The following is a 17,058-nucleotide window of genomic DNA, read 5'->3' as shown; positions in this document are numbered from 1 at the left end:
TATGGCTTGAATAGAGTTTTGACACAGATGAAGACAAAGTTATCCAAAGAAAACTGAAAAACTGTAAAGAATGAACTCCAGTCATTCCATTAATAAGGAGCAAACAAAGTCATGAAATATTCCTTATTTGCTAACATTTGGTTTAATAGGTTTCATCTTCGTGTAAATAGAAGAGATGGACTCGAACCACCTTTTCGTTGCCTTGGAAATCACTACCTCTTCATCAACGATCTAACGGGTGTAGCTTGTATAGGTTTCTGTGAAGGAAGAAATGCTGAAGGAGAGGAATTACAAACCTCATCTCTTTCCATCTCTCTCCATCATCTCCTAACATTGGAAACCCCACAAATCCAGTGTACCCACCAACCATTTCAAACACATCATCGCTTTGGCTATCAGCAACAGATTTGAAACGCCCCTTGTGCGTAAGTGAAGCTTGTAACTAGCTCTAAGTTTATGCTAATGGTGCCCAACGCCAAGCCTATAACCATCTAAAATATTTCTTGGGGGTTGTGGGTTTTGGTCGTCCCACTGGTCTACTTCCATAAACAATCTCATGGGTGTTGAAACTAAAGATTAGTGACTAGTTCAATCACTAAAGGGCATATTATGGCACAATCCTCTTGCCCAAACCAAATAGGGTATTTTTTTACCATAAAAGGATAAATTAGGGATTTTTGAAAAATATAGCAATCATGTGATGTTACATGTGAACGGTTTATGATGGAGCATTAATGGTAAGGGAGGTTTTAGGCAATTGTTAGAAATAGTCGGGGTGGTGTAAGACAATAGTTACACAGTAAGGGTATAGTTAGTCAATTATTAAACAGTAGGGGTAGTTTAAGAAATTTGCCCATAACTCTATAATGATCAAAATACCCTTCCCCACAACTAAAAAATAGCTAATTTTATAGGGTGTATTGGTTAACTAAATTAATTCAAACTCATATAAATACCCTTACCCTCCATCATTTTCATCACACCAATTCTCATACTTTCTTATACACACTCTCATGCTCTCTTTACTCTCTAATTCTTAACTCTATTCAAGTTTTAACAAAAAAGAAGGCTTGCTCAAGTATCTCAAGTTAGCAATTTGGAAGGCATGGAGGTTTCAAAATTTGAAATCAATTTGAGATTCCGAACCAGTAGACTAGGTAAGTTGCAATTAAATTAATTTTTATTTTTTAAAAGTTTTAATACTATATTTAAAAAAAATGGAAAGCTCCTCTCAAAATCAATTCCCCAACATGATTAACTTTGACGATGTTCAATCACAGTATGACAACACTGATATGAATGGTAGTGGTTATATGGTTGATGTTGTTAGAGTTGCCACCCCTAGAACTAGTACTAGGAGAAAGAAAAAGGATGTAAGCTAACTAGCCCAATTTGGAATTTATTTATTGTAAATGCAAGAGTGACTTTAGTTATAATAACAACGGTGGTACTAGCCATTTGATCAGATACATGGTAACTCATATGAAAAACGAAGAAGAAGGTGGTAAATAACCATCACAAACATAAATTGGGTGTGGGATTTTTTTTGGTAATTTTCAATATTCTTAAGAAAAATGAGACAAGAATTAGCAATATATATTGTACATGTTGAACAATCATTTTTTTTAGTTGAACACATTAGGCTAGAAATATTTTTACAACAATTTGTAAATCCCCAATTTGAAAAAAAAAGTATAGAAATACTATTAAAGCAATGCTTTAAATTTTTTCTATTTATATAGACAAAATTTAATTTATACTTATCAACACTTATTTCTAAAGTTGCAATTTCTTATCATATTTGGACTTCTAAATATAATATACGTTATATTTGTGTTACTTGACATTTTATTGATGAAAATTGTCTTTCACAAAAAAGAATTTTAAGTTTTACTAAGCTTGAATGACCACATATTGGCCAACAATTGTTGCAAGTATTTTAAATAGTTTACATATATATTGAATTGAAAATAAACTTTTTTCTATTATTTTTTATAATGCCACTAATAATAATCTAACAAAAAATATTTTAGAATCTCAATTAAAATCATGTTTAAATGGTGGAATATTTCATATTAGATGTGCATGTCACATCTTAAATTTATGTGTTCAAGATACTTTAAATATTATTTTTTGTAATATTTTCAACATTAGAAATTGTATTATATATATATATATAATAAATTCTAGAACAATAAACAATAATTTAAATATTTATGCCAAAAATATGGTTTAAAATATAAAAAATTTGTATTATATGTTCAACATAGATGGAATTTCAACTATTCTATGTTGCAAAGGTGTATTCCATACAAAGATATTCTTATTAATTTTTATAATGAAAAAAAGCCACATGACTTTATAAATGAAGATGACATGGAAATGGCAATTTGTATAAAAGATATTTTACAAATTTTTTTATAATACAACTAATGAATTTTTAGGTATTTATTACCCAACTAGTTGTATTTTAGTTAATCATGTATTTATGATTAGTAAGTATTTTGCAAAATATAGAAGTAATTCAAAATTTAAAAGTATTATTGAAATAATGGGATTTAAATTTAAAAAAACATTGGGAAAATATTTATCCCCTATACCTACAATATTAGATCATAGGATTAGGAAAGATGGTGTAGGTGTTTTACTTGAATTTAATTATGAAAATATGAAGACTCCAATTGGAAATAAAAAAAAGTTAATAATTTATTATTTGAAATGCACAATTTATATAAATCTCAATTATTAGGGTATAGGAAAACTTGTACGGGTACAACAACTACAACTTCCACTTCTGAAACATCTAATTCTAGTAAAGAAATAGAAAAAAAAATCAGTCTTTAGTAACTAGGAGATAGAAATCTATTGCCACTTCATCATCAAGTTCATTTACTGAACTTAATTTTTATTTACAAGCTAATTTTTCTAATTTAAATGATTCTTTCGACTTGGAGGAATTAAATAATTTTGATATTTTAACTTGGGTGGAGTGAACATTGAAAAAATTATCCAGTTCTTGCTACCATGGCATGTAATCTGCTAACACCTCCGGTGTTTACATTTCCATCGGAATATTGTTTTAGTGCTGGTACTAGGGTGTTAGACAACAAGAGAAGTTGCATGAATGATGAAAGCCCATATATGTGCATGTGCTTAAAAGATTGGTTGGATGTTGAGGATAGACTACAGTATAAAGGAGGAGGGCATGACACTTCACTTGATGTTTCATTTGAAGCAAATGATGATTAGGGTCAAAGAGATGGAGGTGGAATTTGAAGAAAATGATGAAGTCAATATTTTTTTTGTATACCTAATAATTATATAGAACTTTTTAATTTATTGTAAATTTTGTTTTTTTTTTTATTTTATTTAAATTATTTGTTATATTTTCAATACCATTGTAATTTTTTATTTTCAATTTTATTATATTGCTTTTATATTTTATTCCATTATATTGTTCAAATTCAAATGAAATAAATTTTCAAATCTTTTTTATTTGTTGTCTATTTTGTATTATGTTAAGTATTTTTTGTTAAATTTTTATTTTTCCCAGAGTTTGTATCATTTAACAAAAAAATAAAAAAAAATAATAGAAATGTCAAAAAACAACAAAAAAGACTGGCCTGACCTGGCCCAACCCATAGACTACCTGACCTAGGCCTGCTTGGGCTTGTGCCATGGGCCATGTCGGGCCTGACCTTTGAAGTATCCCAGAGGAGGCAAGGACAACCTGACATGACCCAATTTACACCTCTAGTCACATGTCATCAATTTGAAATACAAAATGGTGTCGCTTCACATGTGCTTACAACATGGCATGATTGCATGCAATTTGACATTTTGATTTTGAGAGTACAAAAAATGACATCACATGTATGTGTCACATGGCATATTTGATGTAGGCATGCAGCCACATGGCCTTTTATAAACATTTTAAAATGCATTATCGAACAATTAACACGTGTAAGTGTGTGGTTCCATGTCAACGCATGAACATGTTATGATTAGGGGTGATCATGGATCAGGTCGAGCTTTGCACTAATAATAACATCTATAGCCTGGGCTAGGGCCCTTGCTTGGCTTGGGTTTCTTGGCCTGAACCATAAGCTTTCCTACATGCCTATATGGGTCCATGCCTGATTCCAAGCCTATATCTACATATAAAATATCATACACACACATAATATTTTAACAATTTATGTTATATGCATATAATTTGCATAATATTTATTATAGGTCTCATATTATAATATTTATATATAAAATATACAACATAAAATAAAATAATATATTTATACATACATATATATAGAAATATGTATAAAATACACATATTTAAATAGGTGTGGATATGGCTGAGCTTGAAGTATTAGGCTCGAGTGGGTCAGGCTGGGTTTTTCAAGTGTTGGGCTAACCGGCTAACAATGATCACCGTTAGTTTTTGATACCCAACCACCTATTAACATTAAAAACACGCTCTATGAACACACTTTTTACTAAACTAGCAAATGCGAACATACTTTGCATGTGCCAACTTTAGATGATGATGTGTCCAAAATTTTCTATATTTTTTAATATTTTAATATTTAATTCCTAAGGTTAAAATGTTGACCTGCCACTAAATAAGAAAATAATTTGTTTTTTGGGTAAGTTTAAGTTTTGTAATTCATTCTTATCATTGATAATGACAATTGTTGCTTATACACTTATCTTTCTCTAATATAAAAAAATGGAGTGTGCCCAAAGTTTCTATATTTTTTTATTCTTGTTTGATATGATGAATATATAATATTATAGATATACCCAATTATTTATATATTTTTCATGTTTTGTATACATTTTTATTGTTTAATTGTGATATTAAGGGTTGCCACATTTGGATGAATTGCTTACATGCCACCTAAATGGAATAATAGATTTGTTTTTTAGTTGGTTTTAAAAAACATTGGCTTTATATTGGAAACATCGAAAACCATGACCAAGAGACAATTCTATACACTCAACAACAGTCAGCAAATTGAGCAATGGAATGTGCAACAAGGTTCCTTGGTCTTGGGACATATTGAAGTGAGCCATTGGAGGATCTGTCTTTAATAGAACTCTGCAGTTAACACAAATTACAACAAAGGGATATGTTGAACTGAACTTTTCAACTATGAAGAATTTATTCCAATTTAACATTTTTTCCTATTTGTCATACTTACTTTTATTTAATATGACAAATATATACTATATTAGAGTTGTGCTCAAAATGTTTTCTATTTTTTTTTTTTGAATTTTTTATACTTTTGTGTGTTTTCATCTTTTCATCTCTCATTGTTATTTAATTATGACATCAATGGTTAACACAATTAACCCAAAAGATTGAATTGTTGACCTGCCACCAAACAAGAAAACAATTCCATTTTTTTATTGACTTTAAATTTGGATTTTATTTCTATCATTAATAAAAACAATTATTCATTGTTACACTTATTTTTCTTTAATATGATTAATTAATATAGGTTCAATGAAAGAATGAAGTAAATGCCCTAAATAAAAGACTTAATGAGGATAAATGTAGTAGTTCACTCAAGGACGTTGAGGTTGTGATATTTGTTTAATAAAAAATTAAGTTGTAAAATAAAATTATAATAAATTGCACAAGCATAAATAAATAGATATGGCCATGTACGGATACACCTCTGTTGATACACAAGGGTGTATGGATACTTTGAACTATGCTTTTAGTTTTTAACAATAATTGCTTTTAATTGAAACCGCTAGATTTTAAGGCTAAAAAAACTTCTAAACCTAAAAGATAAATCCTAAATTGGGGTTTTTTGCTTAAAAGCACAAATCCTGAAGTAACTCGAGGAACTAATATTGAGCATTGAGCAAAATAATTAATTTCAGTAAGATTGTCCATAAATCATACAGACTACTATAGTGCAAGGCAATGGGAGTGGTAGTATTTGGTGGTGGAAGGCAACAACCGGGGGGGGGCAAGAGAATGAGAGATGAGGAAGAATGGAGAGTGGAGACTAGGTAAATTCTAAAGTGCACCTATGAGATGTATTCTACAACTAAAATCCAACCAAAAAGTTCGGCTTAAAGTTTCTATTAAGGTTAAAGTTAAAAAATATGAACCCTATTAAATTTTGGGTTGGATTAAGATTGAGACATTGTTCAATCCGACCCTACAATATGTAAGTAAATAAGTCATTCTAATTCAAGTCAAAATTGGATTGACATAGGAAAAAAAAATAATGGATTTTGTTAAAGTTAGAATTAGGATTTCAAGAAATCAGATTGGGTCATGATATTAAAGTGACTCTCCCACCCAATAACATTTTCTCTAAAATGCTTTGAGTTAAAAGTATAGGGTGGGGAAAAGTCTTTTTTTTTTTTTTTTGGGGGGGGGGAGGGATAACTTAGCTCCGCCCCTAGTTGTAACCACTATCTCAAAGGGGACAAATATGAATCCTAAAAGTATCAAATAAAAGAATAATTAAGTTGTTTTTCTTGTCAACCCATCTTGATCTAAATATCTAAGGGTGTGTTTGGTTCATGTACAGGACCGGAATCGGAATAACCTATTCCTGGAACCTGTTTGGTTCAGTCAGGAATCAAAATCAGATTCTGATTGTTACTGCTTGGTTCAACTATAAGCTGGAATCGGAATCAGCTAAAATTTCCAATTCTGCCCTTGTTAAAAAAACCTCAAAAACAGCCGCTCATTACATATTTTCAACATATACACACATTGGCAACCTGCTAACAAGTGCATATATGGTGAAAATATGAAAAAAATGGAAAAAAAAACATATAAACAAACAAAAATCACAATAAAAAAATCATTCTCCACCATAAAAAATGAAAAGAAAAATACATAAACAAACAAAAATCTCTGCAACTCTATAATAAACATCCCCAAGAATTGATCCAACTTGAATCCATGCACTGTTATCTTCTATATCAACGTTAATAGATAAAAAATTTAGCAGGTCAACAATGATGAATGGAACATTAGATGCATATGAAAGTCCCTCGTAGTCGTGGCCACCACTTCGGACACTAAGTTGCAGGCCTGCTTTTCTAGAACAAATAACTGTTGCTTGGATATGAGACATATTGGTATAGGAGCCAATTGCAGGGATTAATTGCTTCCATTTTAATGGTCCCTATGAGATATAAGACATGTATTAGTTGACTAGAAAAGTTTTAGAGTTAGATAGTTTCAAACCCCATCTCAACTTAAAAAGGAAAAATTGATGTTTCATGCTGTTAATCTACTATATAATTATTGGATTAATGGTTCAAATATTTTGCAGAAATTTCAAAAAAAAAAGAAGAAATAAGGACTGAACTTATATAATTCAAGATATGGTGCTGATATGGTTGTTACATAGTTCATGATAAGCTGGACACATAAGCTCCCTTGCACACACTTGGATGAACCTGCATAACCAGGTAAATGAAGTTGTATGTTAGAAAAAAGTTGGAATATACCAATCTTATTTGTCTGTGTTATGTGCAGCTCCCTCCCTAGTTGATTCCAGTCTAAAGCATACGGAACCGAGTCATTGTGGGCCAATGATCCTTTTGTACCTAAATCAATCATGTGTTTGATTCCAACGATTCCTTTGACTCCTACACAAGTCACACTGACTCTTCCAAGTCAACCTTCATTAAATCTTACCCATAATCCATGTCAACATTTGGATGAAGGCCTATTGATATCAGCAATAGATCAAAGAGAACAGTCAGCCAAACTCGATGGTTCCCCCAAAGATATATGGCGGCTCCCTATTCAATAACTAGGATTTCTATATTTCTGTTAAGGGCATTAAGGCATTGGCAGACCTTGAAAACCAGATGAACAAGCAGTTTATTCCGTACACCTGGTACCCTACTTCTCTAATGGCGTGCCCTATGCAACCAAGTTCATCCTCACAACTTGTACATTTTCCAATAAAAAAGCAAAGCTTAGTTTCATGCCTTGAATTATAGAGGCCAGCTCTGCTTGTATAGGTCCAAAAAATTGTAGTGATCCCTCCATAAGTTGTACGTGAAGATTACCATCACAAGCAATTCAGACCAATTTCTTTTTCTTATCAGAAACATTCAGATTATAATTATTTTATATTTCAAGAAGTGGAAGATAACAACTTACTCCATAAGTTTGTCAACACATGTGTCCACTGTCAATTAGTAATGAGGAATAGTTTGTTTTGAAAGTAGCAAGCATGAATCTGTGACCTGTAAAAAACAGGGTAAAAGAGATGATAGAGTTTCCATTTCACCATGTTAGGTCTCTGTATTCCTATTAACATATGCAATAAATAAGCTGAGGCGATTACTTTTCTCATCTGAGAGTGCGGAAGGTCAGTGTAGTCCATTGTTTCTGTTATTGTTGTGCCCTTGGTCTTGGAGACTAGAACTGAAAAATCCTTTCCGCTGGAAGCTACAATATAGGACAGAACTAGTAGGAAAGTTATAGGATCCGAGTGATATGTAATCAGTCAGAAGAACTATTTTGAACAAGAGAATAATAAAATGAGAGACATCAGAGTCCAATAAATGATATAGACCTACATATTAGCAGCATGTCCATTTAAAGTCAAAAGATATTAACTTTCACTGAATGCCAATAATGTGAACTACATGAAAACACTGGTAAATGGTAAATGCACTCTAGGTGATACTTGATTACCCTGTAATGGTAAATGCACTTACTTTCTAATGAATAAAAAAGAGGCTAGGTTTCAATTGGCAAACAAGGTACAAGTTCTTACCTGTGAATACAAGGAAATGTGAAACCTTCTGGCTTCCTCTAGCTACAACATCTCATCTTTAATTGTAGTAGCATTTTTTATTAATTCAGTTGCACCAATAATATGAAGAAACCTGATAAGAAATATGGCACAAACATTTATACAAAAATTGAATCAAAATTTAAGTATGTTTCCACTGACACCTGTCAATTTGTGAGGTTCTTTTAATTAGAGGACCCATTGGTGGAAAGCAAAACCATACAGGTGGAAGTGGAGAAAATGTAAAAGACTGGAATTTGAACCAAGCACTGAGGAGCCTCTCAAGAGAGGAAGAGCCTAATTTGGTTTTCTATTAGAAATGCTATATCCTGAAAACTGCAGTCACTCATTTTGATATAATGTTTTTTGAGTGTCTCTTATATCAACTATGTTGATTTATAAAAAAATCTTAAATAATGTTGATTTATTGTCTTTAGACATGTGCATATATGAGAATTTTGGTAGAGGGAAGAAGCAATCTAGATAAGCCCTGCTAAGCCAAGTAAACTCAAGTTTCAGGTAAAATCACTATAACCACTACAAGTTGATTTGATTTGGTTTTAATTTAGGTTGAAGCCTTGGAACTGGAGTTGGTTAGTTAGGATTGGTCAGAAAAAACCAAGGCTCAAGAGCAATTGTTCCAAAAATTTGTGGTTTGTGATGCCTAATCATGATTGTCATGACAACTTTAAAATTTGCATCCCTTCCTACCTGATACAAAATTTGAATTTCTACCTTTTGTCTTGCCCCTCTATTTTTGCCACTTCAGATAAAGTTGAGAGAAATCCCAATGCCAAGAAAGTAATATAAGCCTTGGCAGAAATGTCTGAAAACATGGAAAATCTTTCATCCAAGTAGTCAACCCACCACACTGTAGATTGAAAACACAGGCCCTCAAATGAAAATTTATAGAAAATAAGGTGATCCATCACATCAAAGCAGCATGACCACAATAATGGGAAATCATGGGTATGTCTAGATCTTTGATGGCACAAATGCTCTTCGCATATTCAACGTTCAACACCTGAATCTATAAACACTAGTTATAAGGATCCTACCATCCTTAGAAAATATTGGAGAGGCACAAAAGAAATAGATCACCTTTGTTGGTTGAAGGCCCAATTAACTTTTGTGATCTGAACTAAAGGCTTATTTGGGCTTTAATGCATGCAAAGAAACATATCACTCAGATACTCACTATCTGTAATTTGACCCAATTCTCGAGCTGTTGGTTTCTGGTAAGAATCAACTATTTTATTGGTTGTATCAATTTCAACCTTGTTGATGGATGTAATAACTACTAACAAATTTTGAAAGAATGTTATAACGCTGGGATTTGGAGTGAAGTTTGGGTTTTGCTTTCAAATGGTTGCTATAATTGGTTGTGGGTGTGTGCTGATCTAAAGAGTGGAGGTGCAAGTGGGTGGTAATGGATTTTTTTCTTTTCTTTTTTCTTGTTCTTTTTTATATTTCTCTTAGATGATTGCTGGTCATCTTTCTTGTCATTCTGACTAGTACCTTCTAACAACTCTTTAGGGTTGGCAACATAAGACTACTGACTTTGCTTGGATTTCAAACTCCAAATCAGCACTTATATGATTTGGCAGAATTTTTTCAACCAACACCCAATTTGACATGATCCCCTCCGATCTGTGCTTGCTTGCCATTGGCAATGCACAGCATGAGCATAGTCTAAAAGGTCTTAATTTCTTTTTCTTTGTTTTTTTTTTTTCTTTGATATTTTCTCTAAAGAAAGCTCATTACTGGACTCTAGTACATGAGATTTTGTTTATAAAACTCTTGCTATTGTTTCTGATTTGTTGATTTCAAACTCTTGCTTTCTATTGTCACTATTCATGTTTAATCAGACTTCTATCTAATTTGAAGTTAGATTAGAATGTTATTGTACTCTAATCAACTTGATAGAGATATTTCAGACTTATTAGCTAAAAAGATAGAGCTAAATCGGCAAACAACAAAATAAACATTGAAAAATTCAAACACCATGCAAAACTAACAACCAAATAACTATACTCACATAAGGATGCGTTCCAAACTGAAATTGGGAAAAAAATTAAAGCACATTTAAATATTTGAAAGAAGATATGCTAAATTTAACATGCATTTCATACAAAGAAAAATCGAGGAAAGCATACCTTGTTGTGGTTTGGTCTGGCCTGGGCTGCAGTGGAAAAACTAGAGAGGAATGAAAAAATAAAGTGAGAGAGAGAAGGAGAGGAAGAGGAAGAAAAAGAATAGGAAAGAGGGGAGAAAAATTAACGGTGATTTACCTCATTGTCACTGTCGCCGGAGTTTCGATTCAAAACAGTACTTCGAACCTCTGCCGGAGGAGGGAGTGATGAAAGGATGAGTGAGAGGTTAGAAAGTTGGGTTCGAGTAGATAGAGATTTGAGGGGTTTTTTGTCATTTTGGTTTTTTCTTATATTAAATAGCAGGAATGGCCATTCCCTCAAAAGGGGGAATGCCATTCCGCTCGAAATGGGAATCGGATTCCGATTCCACCCAACCAAACATCCCGACCATTCCGATTCCAATTCCGGACCCCTATTCCTACAACATACCCTAATTTTCTTTTCATTAATCAGGAAGAAGAGAGAGAGTGTAAAGTTAGACATTATTTGATTTAAAAATTTGAAGATTTTCAAATGCATAGGGTATCAGGCTGGGTCCATTCAAAATGCAAGAAATGCTCATCAACGCACACCAAGGTTGCACCAGTGCTAGAACCACTAATCCACCACGAGTCACATGGGCACACTTCTTGCAGAAGGATGGGCCTAATCTTAACTTGATATTAAATCTGGCCCCGACACGTTTCAGCCTTGACCCACCTTGTTTTAATTCACTTTTAATATTTTGGTGTATGTGGAGGTGAAGCGATACTTTTTTTTTTCTTGTTTTGTTGAATGGACAATAATGAGAGGAAGAGGTGGCAAATTTTATCTAATAAAAATTCCAAAAAGTTACACTTCATATAAGTAGTATAGATTGGATATATATCCATCTAATAGAATTTAATGAGAACATGGGAGTTAATACATAATTTGAATATAATACTAGGAATTTCATGGTGGAATATATAGTTTAAATTACATATTTGGCCCTTCCAATTGGAGGGGGCCAGATTAAAAAAAGAGTATTGATAAAGAATAAAACTTTCACATGCTTATTTGTACTTTTAATAATAGAATAGACATAGATAAATATCTGTTACGTGGCATAGACACCGCATTTTTGTACACTTCTATCTTATTTTTCTTCAAACATTCTTTAGCAAAATGTCCCTGTTGTTTCTTCAAGAAAGGGTATTTTAATCATATTTTGAGATAAAAGTTGAAAATTAATTAAATTAGACCATTATAATGTATTTGGCCTAAAACATTGAGCCTTTTGGCACCCCTAACACCTAAATTGTAGCTGAATTAATAAATTGATTGAAAATTGATTAGTTGAATCAATCACAAACCTCTAACCAAAATCTTTCTATCCCAAACCAATTTAAGACAAGATTGAGAGATTGAATCCCTATAAAGCATAGGAATATTCATTTTAGACTTGTACCTAGGAGGTTGCCCTGATTAGGATTGTTGATCACGTATGATCAAATTAGTAACCCTCCAATCAAAACCTCCAAGATTGCCAAAGTCTATAACTTAAGAATTCACTAAATGAATGAAAATTTTAAAATGCTAATAAGTAATAAAAACACTTGAACCTATAGCCTTTTATTTACATGTATTGTCTTGTTACCATTAATACATTTTCTATTTATGTATACATTAATTTAATACACATGTGTTTTAAAGAAAATGTGAGTTCAAAGGCTTAAACTATAATCATCTATTTCAAAATTAAGGAACTAGACATGTATCCACCACATTCAAGTGAGATATTATTCGTAAAATATATAATATATAGTATTTATGTCATCACGATTTGACCTTCGATTCGACTATGGTTGAACCATTGATCGGTAAACCTCTCCACTTTTGGTACTTTGAACGTCGTTGATAGTTGAAAAGACCTAACCAAGTTGAGACCAATGGACAAGATCATCGTGGTCAAGGGACTACAATGATGAATTGGTTATAGAGCCTATACCGGAATTTTGTGTTTACAAAGGCTAAGGAGATGTCACATTGGAACCCACTCTAGTTTGAGATTCTAGAAGCCCAATTCTCGCATAGGAGAGATTACATTTGGAGGTTAAACTGGGATTCCCTTGCAGAAAAAGGGATGAAACTCTTGATTTTGAAGGATTCTCCTTGGCCGGCCTAAAGAAGGCTAACTATGAATGAGTCCCAACTTGTCTAACTCCTTGGGGAAGCCCTCTTCTGTCAAGAGTCACTAGAGCTATCTAAAAAAGGTTGGCCTCTTTTTGGGAAATTTTGTGAAGTTGGCCTCAAGAAGGCCAACAAATCCACTCTCTTTAATCAAATTAGTACATAGCTAGCCTTCACAAAACTAGTGATTTGTTCTCAGTTAAGTAATATTTGTAAAGGTGACCTAAAGAAGGCCAACTATGTGTTATTTTCCAATTTAGGAGAACTCCTCCCCCAATTTGAGTTTTCAGTAGGAGTGCAACTTGGGCAGGTCCAACTCCAACCAGAGTTTTTGCATGGCTTGGGCTTGGGCCTAATCTAAAGTTGGGTTTGTCTTGGGCTAAGGCCTTGGATAGCCCCAGCTCAATCCAACCAATCCTAAGCTCGACCCAACTCAAGCCCACCCAAAAAAATATAAGCATATGTTTATTATATTTATATAAAAATATATTTTTTTCTAATTATGTATATGTGTGTATATGTATAAAGTATGTACATGTATATATGTATATATATGTATGCTTGTAAATGAAATTTGTACATATTTTCAATCAGTTCTACTCTTAAATTGGGCAATAAATCCCAATAAAAATTGACTCTGTAAAAGCATATACATAAATTCTTTCAAACATGACGAACCTTTCCCAAGCCTAACTAACCTAGCCTGGCCTAGCCCAAGCCCAACCCAATTTGTATTGGGTTAAGCTTGGGTTGGGCCTGGGTTAATTAACTTGGGATAGGTCAGGCCCAAGCCCAATGTTTGCACCTTTAGGGTTGGCCTTGGGCTGACCTTAAACCCAACCCAACCCACCCAAGTTGCACCCTAGTTTTCAGTGACATAAGGACCCCGTCTTGAACCAAATTCGAGCATAAATCCCTCCCAAATCCATATGAGTGATTGAAACAGGGTTTTAAAAGACCAAAGGTGAAGGTGAGGTGTAAGCCTCAAGCTCTCTCTCTCTATATACATTTTTTATTTTTTATTTTTATGTATATATAACTACAAAATACAAGATGCTTATAAAATATGTATGTGTATATGTGTATCTTCGTATTTGTATTTTGTTTCATGTTTGTGATATTTTTTATCTAAATTAAATAATTTATAAATACATATTAAAATTGTTTGTAATATTTTTAATATTTATTCAAAGTTATAACTAACTTGTTTCAAATTAAGCAGGCCACTAATCTATTTGTCTCTATTCTTCCAAAAAAGAAGCGCATTGGTCCTTCAAAATTCCAACTTGTAATGGTAGAACATTGAAACACATGAAAAGCCAATCTCTTTCTTGTAAGTTCGAGTAAGAGGAGAGTCAGAAACATAATATCTACTACTTAAAAAGAACATAATATCAATATTAGAACATTGAAACACATGAATATGGTTGGCCCCTATTCCCTACCTTATATTACAAAGGACAATAGCAAGTCTCACAGTTCTTCTCTTTTTCATCACAAGGACCTCCATTTCGCTCCCTCCCCCATATTTACTATAACATATTGATAATTACATTTTATAACAATTTCTTAAGTGTCGTTTGAAATTTTTTTTTTGAAAGATCTTCTTGCAGACCTAACAATCAAAAGACGATGTGAGTTTTTGCATTAAGATCTTAGTAGCTTGAAAATCGTATAATTAAGGAGTGTCTTCTTGCACGTCTTTCCGCATGAAGACGTGCTAAAAATGTCAAAAATCTCCATTGAAAACTTTCAATAACCCAAAACGAACTTCAGGCATCTTTTCAAGGCAACATCTTTTAACGGCTAGATCTATCCTCAACCAAACAGGAAAAGACCAAAATATAAGCTACTAAACTTTTAAACAGCCAATAGCCCACGCAGAAAGATACACTAAACGGGGCCTTAATTAAGAATTATCACTATACACACAAAAACAGACTACAAGCAAATTAGCAACAAATTAATTTTAAGCAAAGTGATATGGTCACACATCAAATCAAATCAATAAAATGAATCCATTAAATAAGATTCATAGTAATGACTAATGAGTAATAGGTCATTCGTATGGTATAGATTTCATTATTTGCATCATATTTACACTACATCTTGCATTAAAGGTTTTTGTTAATAGGTTGTATATGTGGTTCTCAACTTGCATTATTTCTCTTAGTGTTTTCTTTCAAAAATCATTCGATTTAATTTGTTTGCACCTGTATCCATCTCTTTGCGTAGTGCATGTAGAGTTAGGATACATACTTGCATCACATAAGTAATTAGCAGTTAGCACAATAGCTTCACTTCAACTTAGCATTTAATATAATTGTTTTCATTTATTTTATTTCTCTTAGTATTTTAGATTTAGTTATAGTTCTCTAGCAAAAAATTCACCTCATACTAGGGGTGAGCACTATTCGGTTAAAACCGAAAAATCAAATCAAAAATTTCGGTTTCGGTTTTTTTTTATTAAGTCAGTTCGATTAATTCAGATTTTTGTTAATTCGGTTTTTGGTTTTGGATTTTAGAATTAGAATTTTGGTTAATCGAAATAACCAAACTTTTTATTACTATATGCAATATAATAATAGAGTATATATTATAATATATAATAGAGTATATATTATTAAAATTCGGTTTTAACCAAAAATTTCAATTTCGGTTTCGGTTTTTATTTTTTTAGTTCAGTTTTAAAAATTTCGATTTATTGAACTCATTTTTTAACCGAATAAATCGAATGCTCACCCCTACCTCATACCATCATAAACTTTTTAAAAGTTCATTTAGCTTCAATAGTTTATTCATCAGTCCTCGCGTTGCATATCTACTGCAACTCGCATCACCCTTTTTTCCAAAAATTTTGTTTAAGCATATTACTGATTACTTGGATTTGTTAGAACATATTTTATTTTCCAAATTTTGAGTGTTTGCGTCATTTAGATACAATTAGGAATTTTCCATGCTAAAATACTCTCATCATCAAATCTGAATTCCTAGTTTTCAACTAGTTATATTAACATACATTTCAGTTTGCAATTAGTTTTAATATTAGTTAATGTTGAATTGCTTTATTAATTACTTGCCTAGTTTTAGAATTTATGTTGAATTGATATTTGATTGCTTTTATTAGGTTGGGTGTGTGTGCGGTGCTAAAACCTTCCTACTATGTACTTTAGCAGGAGTGCAAATGGACCGAATTATAATTCGATCTGATATGAATTTGGTCATATTTTTGCCGGTTAAAAAAAATACTTATATATTTTTATTTTTCTTTATATAAATTGTTATGCTTTTTTTTCTTTTAATAATTTATTAAAATTTTTAGAAGTTAAATCAAGTCATATCATCAGATATCCAACATCTATAGTGGATTCGAATTTGAATCACCATTTGTGAGATCTGATTGATTGAATCTTTGGAATAGATTCGAATATATCCTATGTTTCATTAGTATTTGTTTGTTGATGTTTTTTTTTTGTTCTTTTGGTACAAAATTAAGAAAAACAAGTGTTAGAAATGACTATAGTTTATTATGAGTTATGGCTTACGATAGATCTTTCTTGGGCGGAAAACAACATAGAGGAGATGAAGAATAAAATTTTCAAAAAGAACATAAAATAATGTTATTAAGTTTTTAGTCTTTCTAATTAGGATTAAGTGAAGTGATTATCTTAGAAGAAATACATGATACTATGTGGTGGGGGCTATACAAATATCATGCATTTAAACAGTATGCCTCTACCACGAACATCTCGGCCCAATGGACCTCCTCGGAATGCTTAGCCCACCACTCTTCTAGCAGACGGTCCCATGCCTCCACCTCGCCAGTAAGGCTAGCCACCCTCCCATGGATCTCTCCATGTTGGCGGCGTTCGCCCTTAATAGTGAGATGATCATCTTGTAGTTGAGCCTCGAGAAGCGCAATCTGATTCATGTCATGTGTCTCACACCTTGTGTGGGTG

The 17,058-nt window shown here is 32.4% G+C and overlaps 1 protein-coding gene across 22 annotated transcripts; it reads right to left on the bottom strand.

The window, feature by feature from the left end:
- Positions 1 to 6,872: 6,872 nt before the first annotated feature.
- Positions 6,873 to 11,444, bottom strand: LOC104587458 (uncharacterized). 22 transcript variants are annotated; one of them, XM_088897142.1, is made up of 9 exons: positions 11,087 to 11,444; positions 10,952 to 10,991; positions 10,834 to 10,851; positions 9,531 to 9,666; positions 8,778 to 8,889; positions 8,343 to 8,464; positions 8,156 to 8,241; positions 7,350 to 7,440; positions 6,873 to 7,163 (listed from the first exon to the last, which is right to left on the bottom strand). In XM_088897142.1, exons 1-5 carry the CDS (start codon positions 11,429 to 11,431, stop codon positions 8,820 to 8,822), a joined length of 609 nt encoding a protein of 202 aa, XP_088753268.1. In that variant the 5' UTR covers positions 11,432 to 11,444; the 3' UTR covers positions 6,873 to 7,163; positions 7,350 to 7,440; positions 8,156 to 8,241; positions 8,343 to 8,464; positions 8,778 to 8,819. The 22 variants fall into 22 exon arrangements, 14 of the variants coding, with proteins under 14 accessions (XP_088753268.1, XP_088753267.1, XP_088753266.1 ...); XM_088897141.1 differs by having other exon boundaries at positions 8,343 to 8,446; positions 11,087 to 11,443; XR_016082082.1 differs by lacking the exon at positions 9,531 to 9,666 and having other exon boundaries at positions 11,087 to 11,350.
- Positions 11,445 to 17,058: the final 5,614 nt, after the last annotated feature.

This window comes from Nelumbo nucifera, chromosome 2 (genome assembly GCF_055504915.1).
Source record: "Nelumbo nucifera cultivar China Antique chromosome 2, China Antique-T2T, whole genome shotgun sequence".
Classification (NCBI taxonomy): Eukaryota; Viridiplantae; Streptophyta; class Magnoliopsida; order Proteales; family Nelumbonaceae; genus Nelumbo; species Nelumbo nucifera.
The sequence above is the reverse complement of the archived record's forward strand: the minus strand, read 5'-3'. Positions and strand labels throughout refer to the sequence as shown.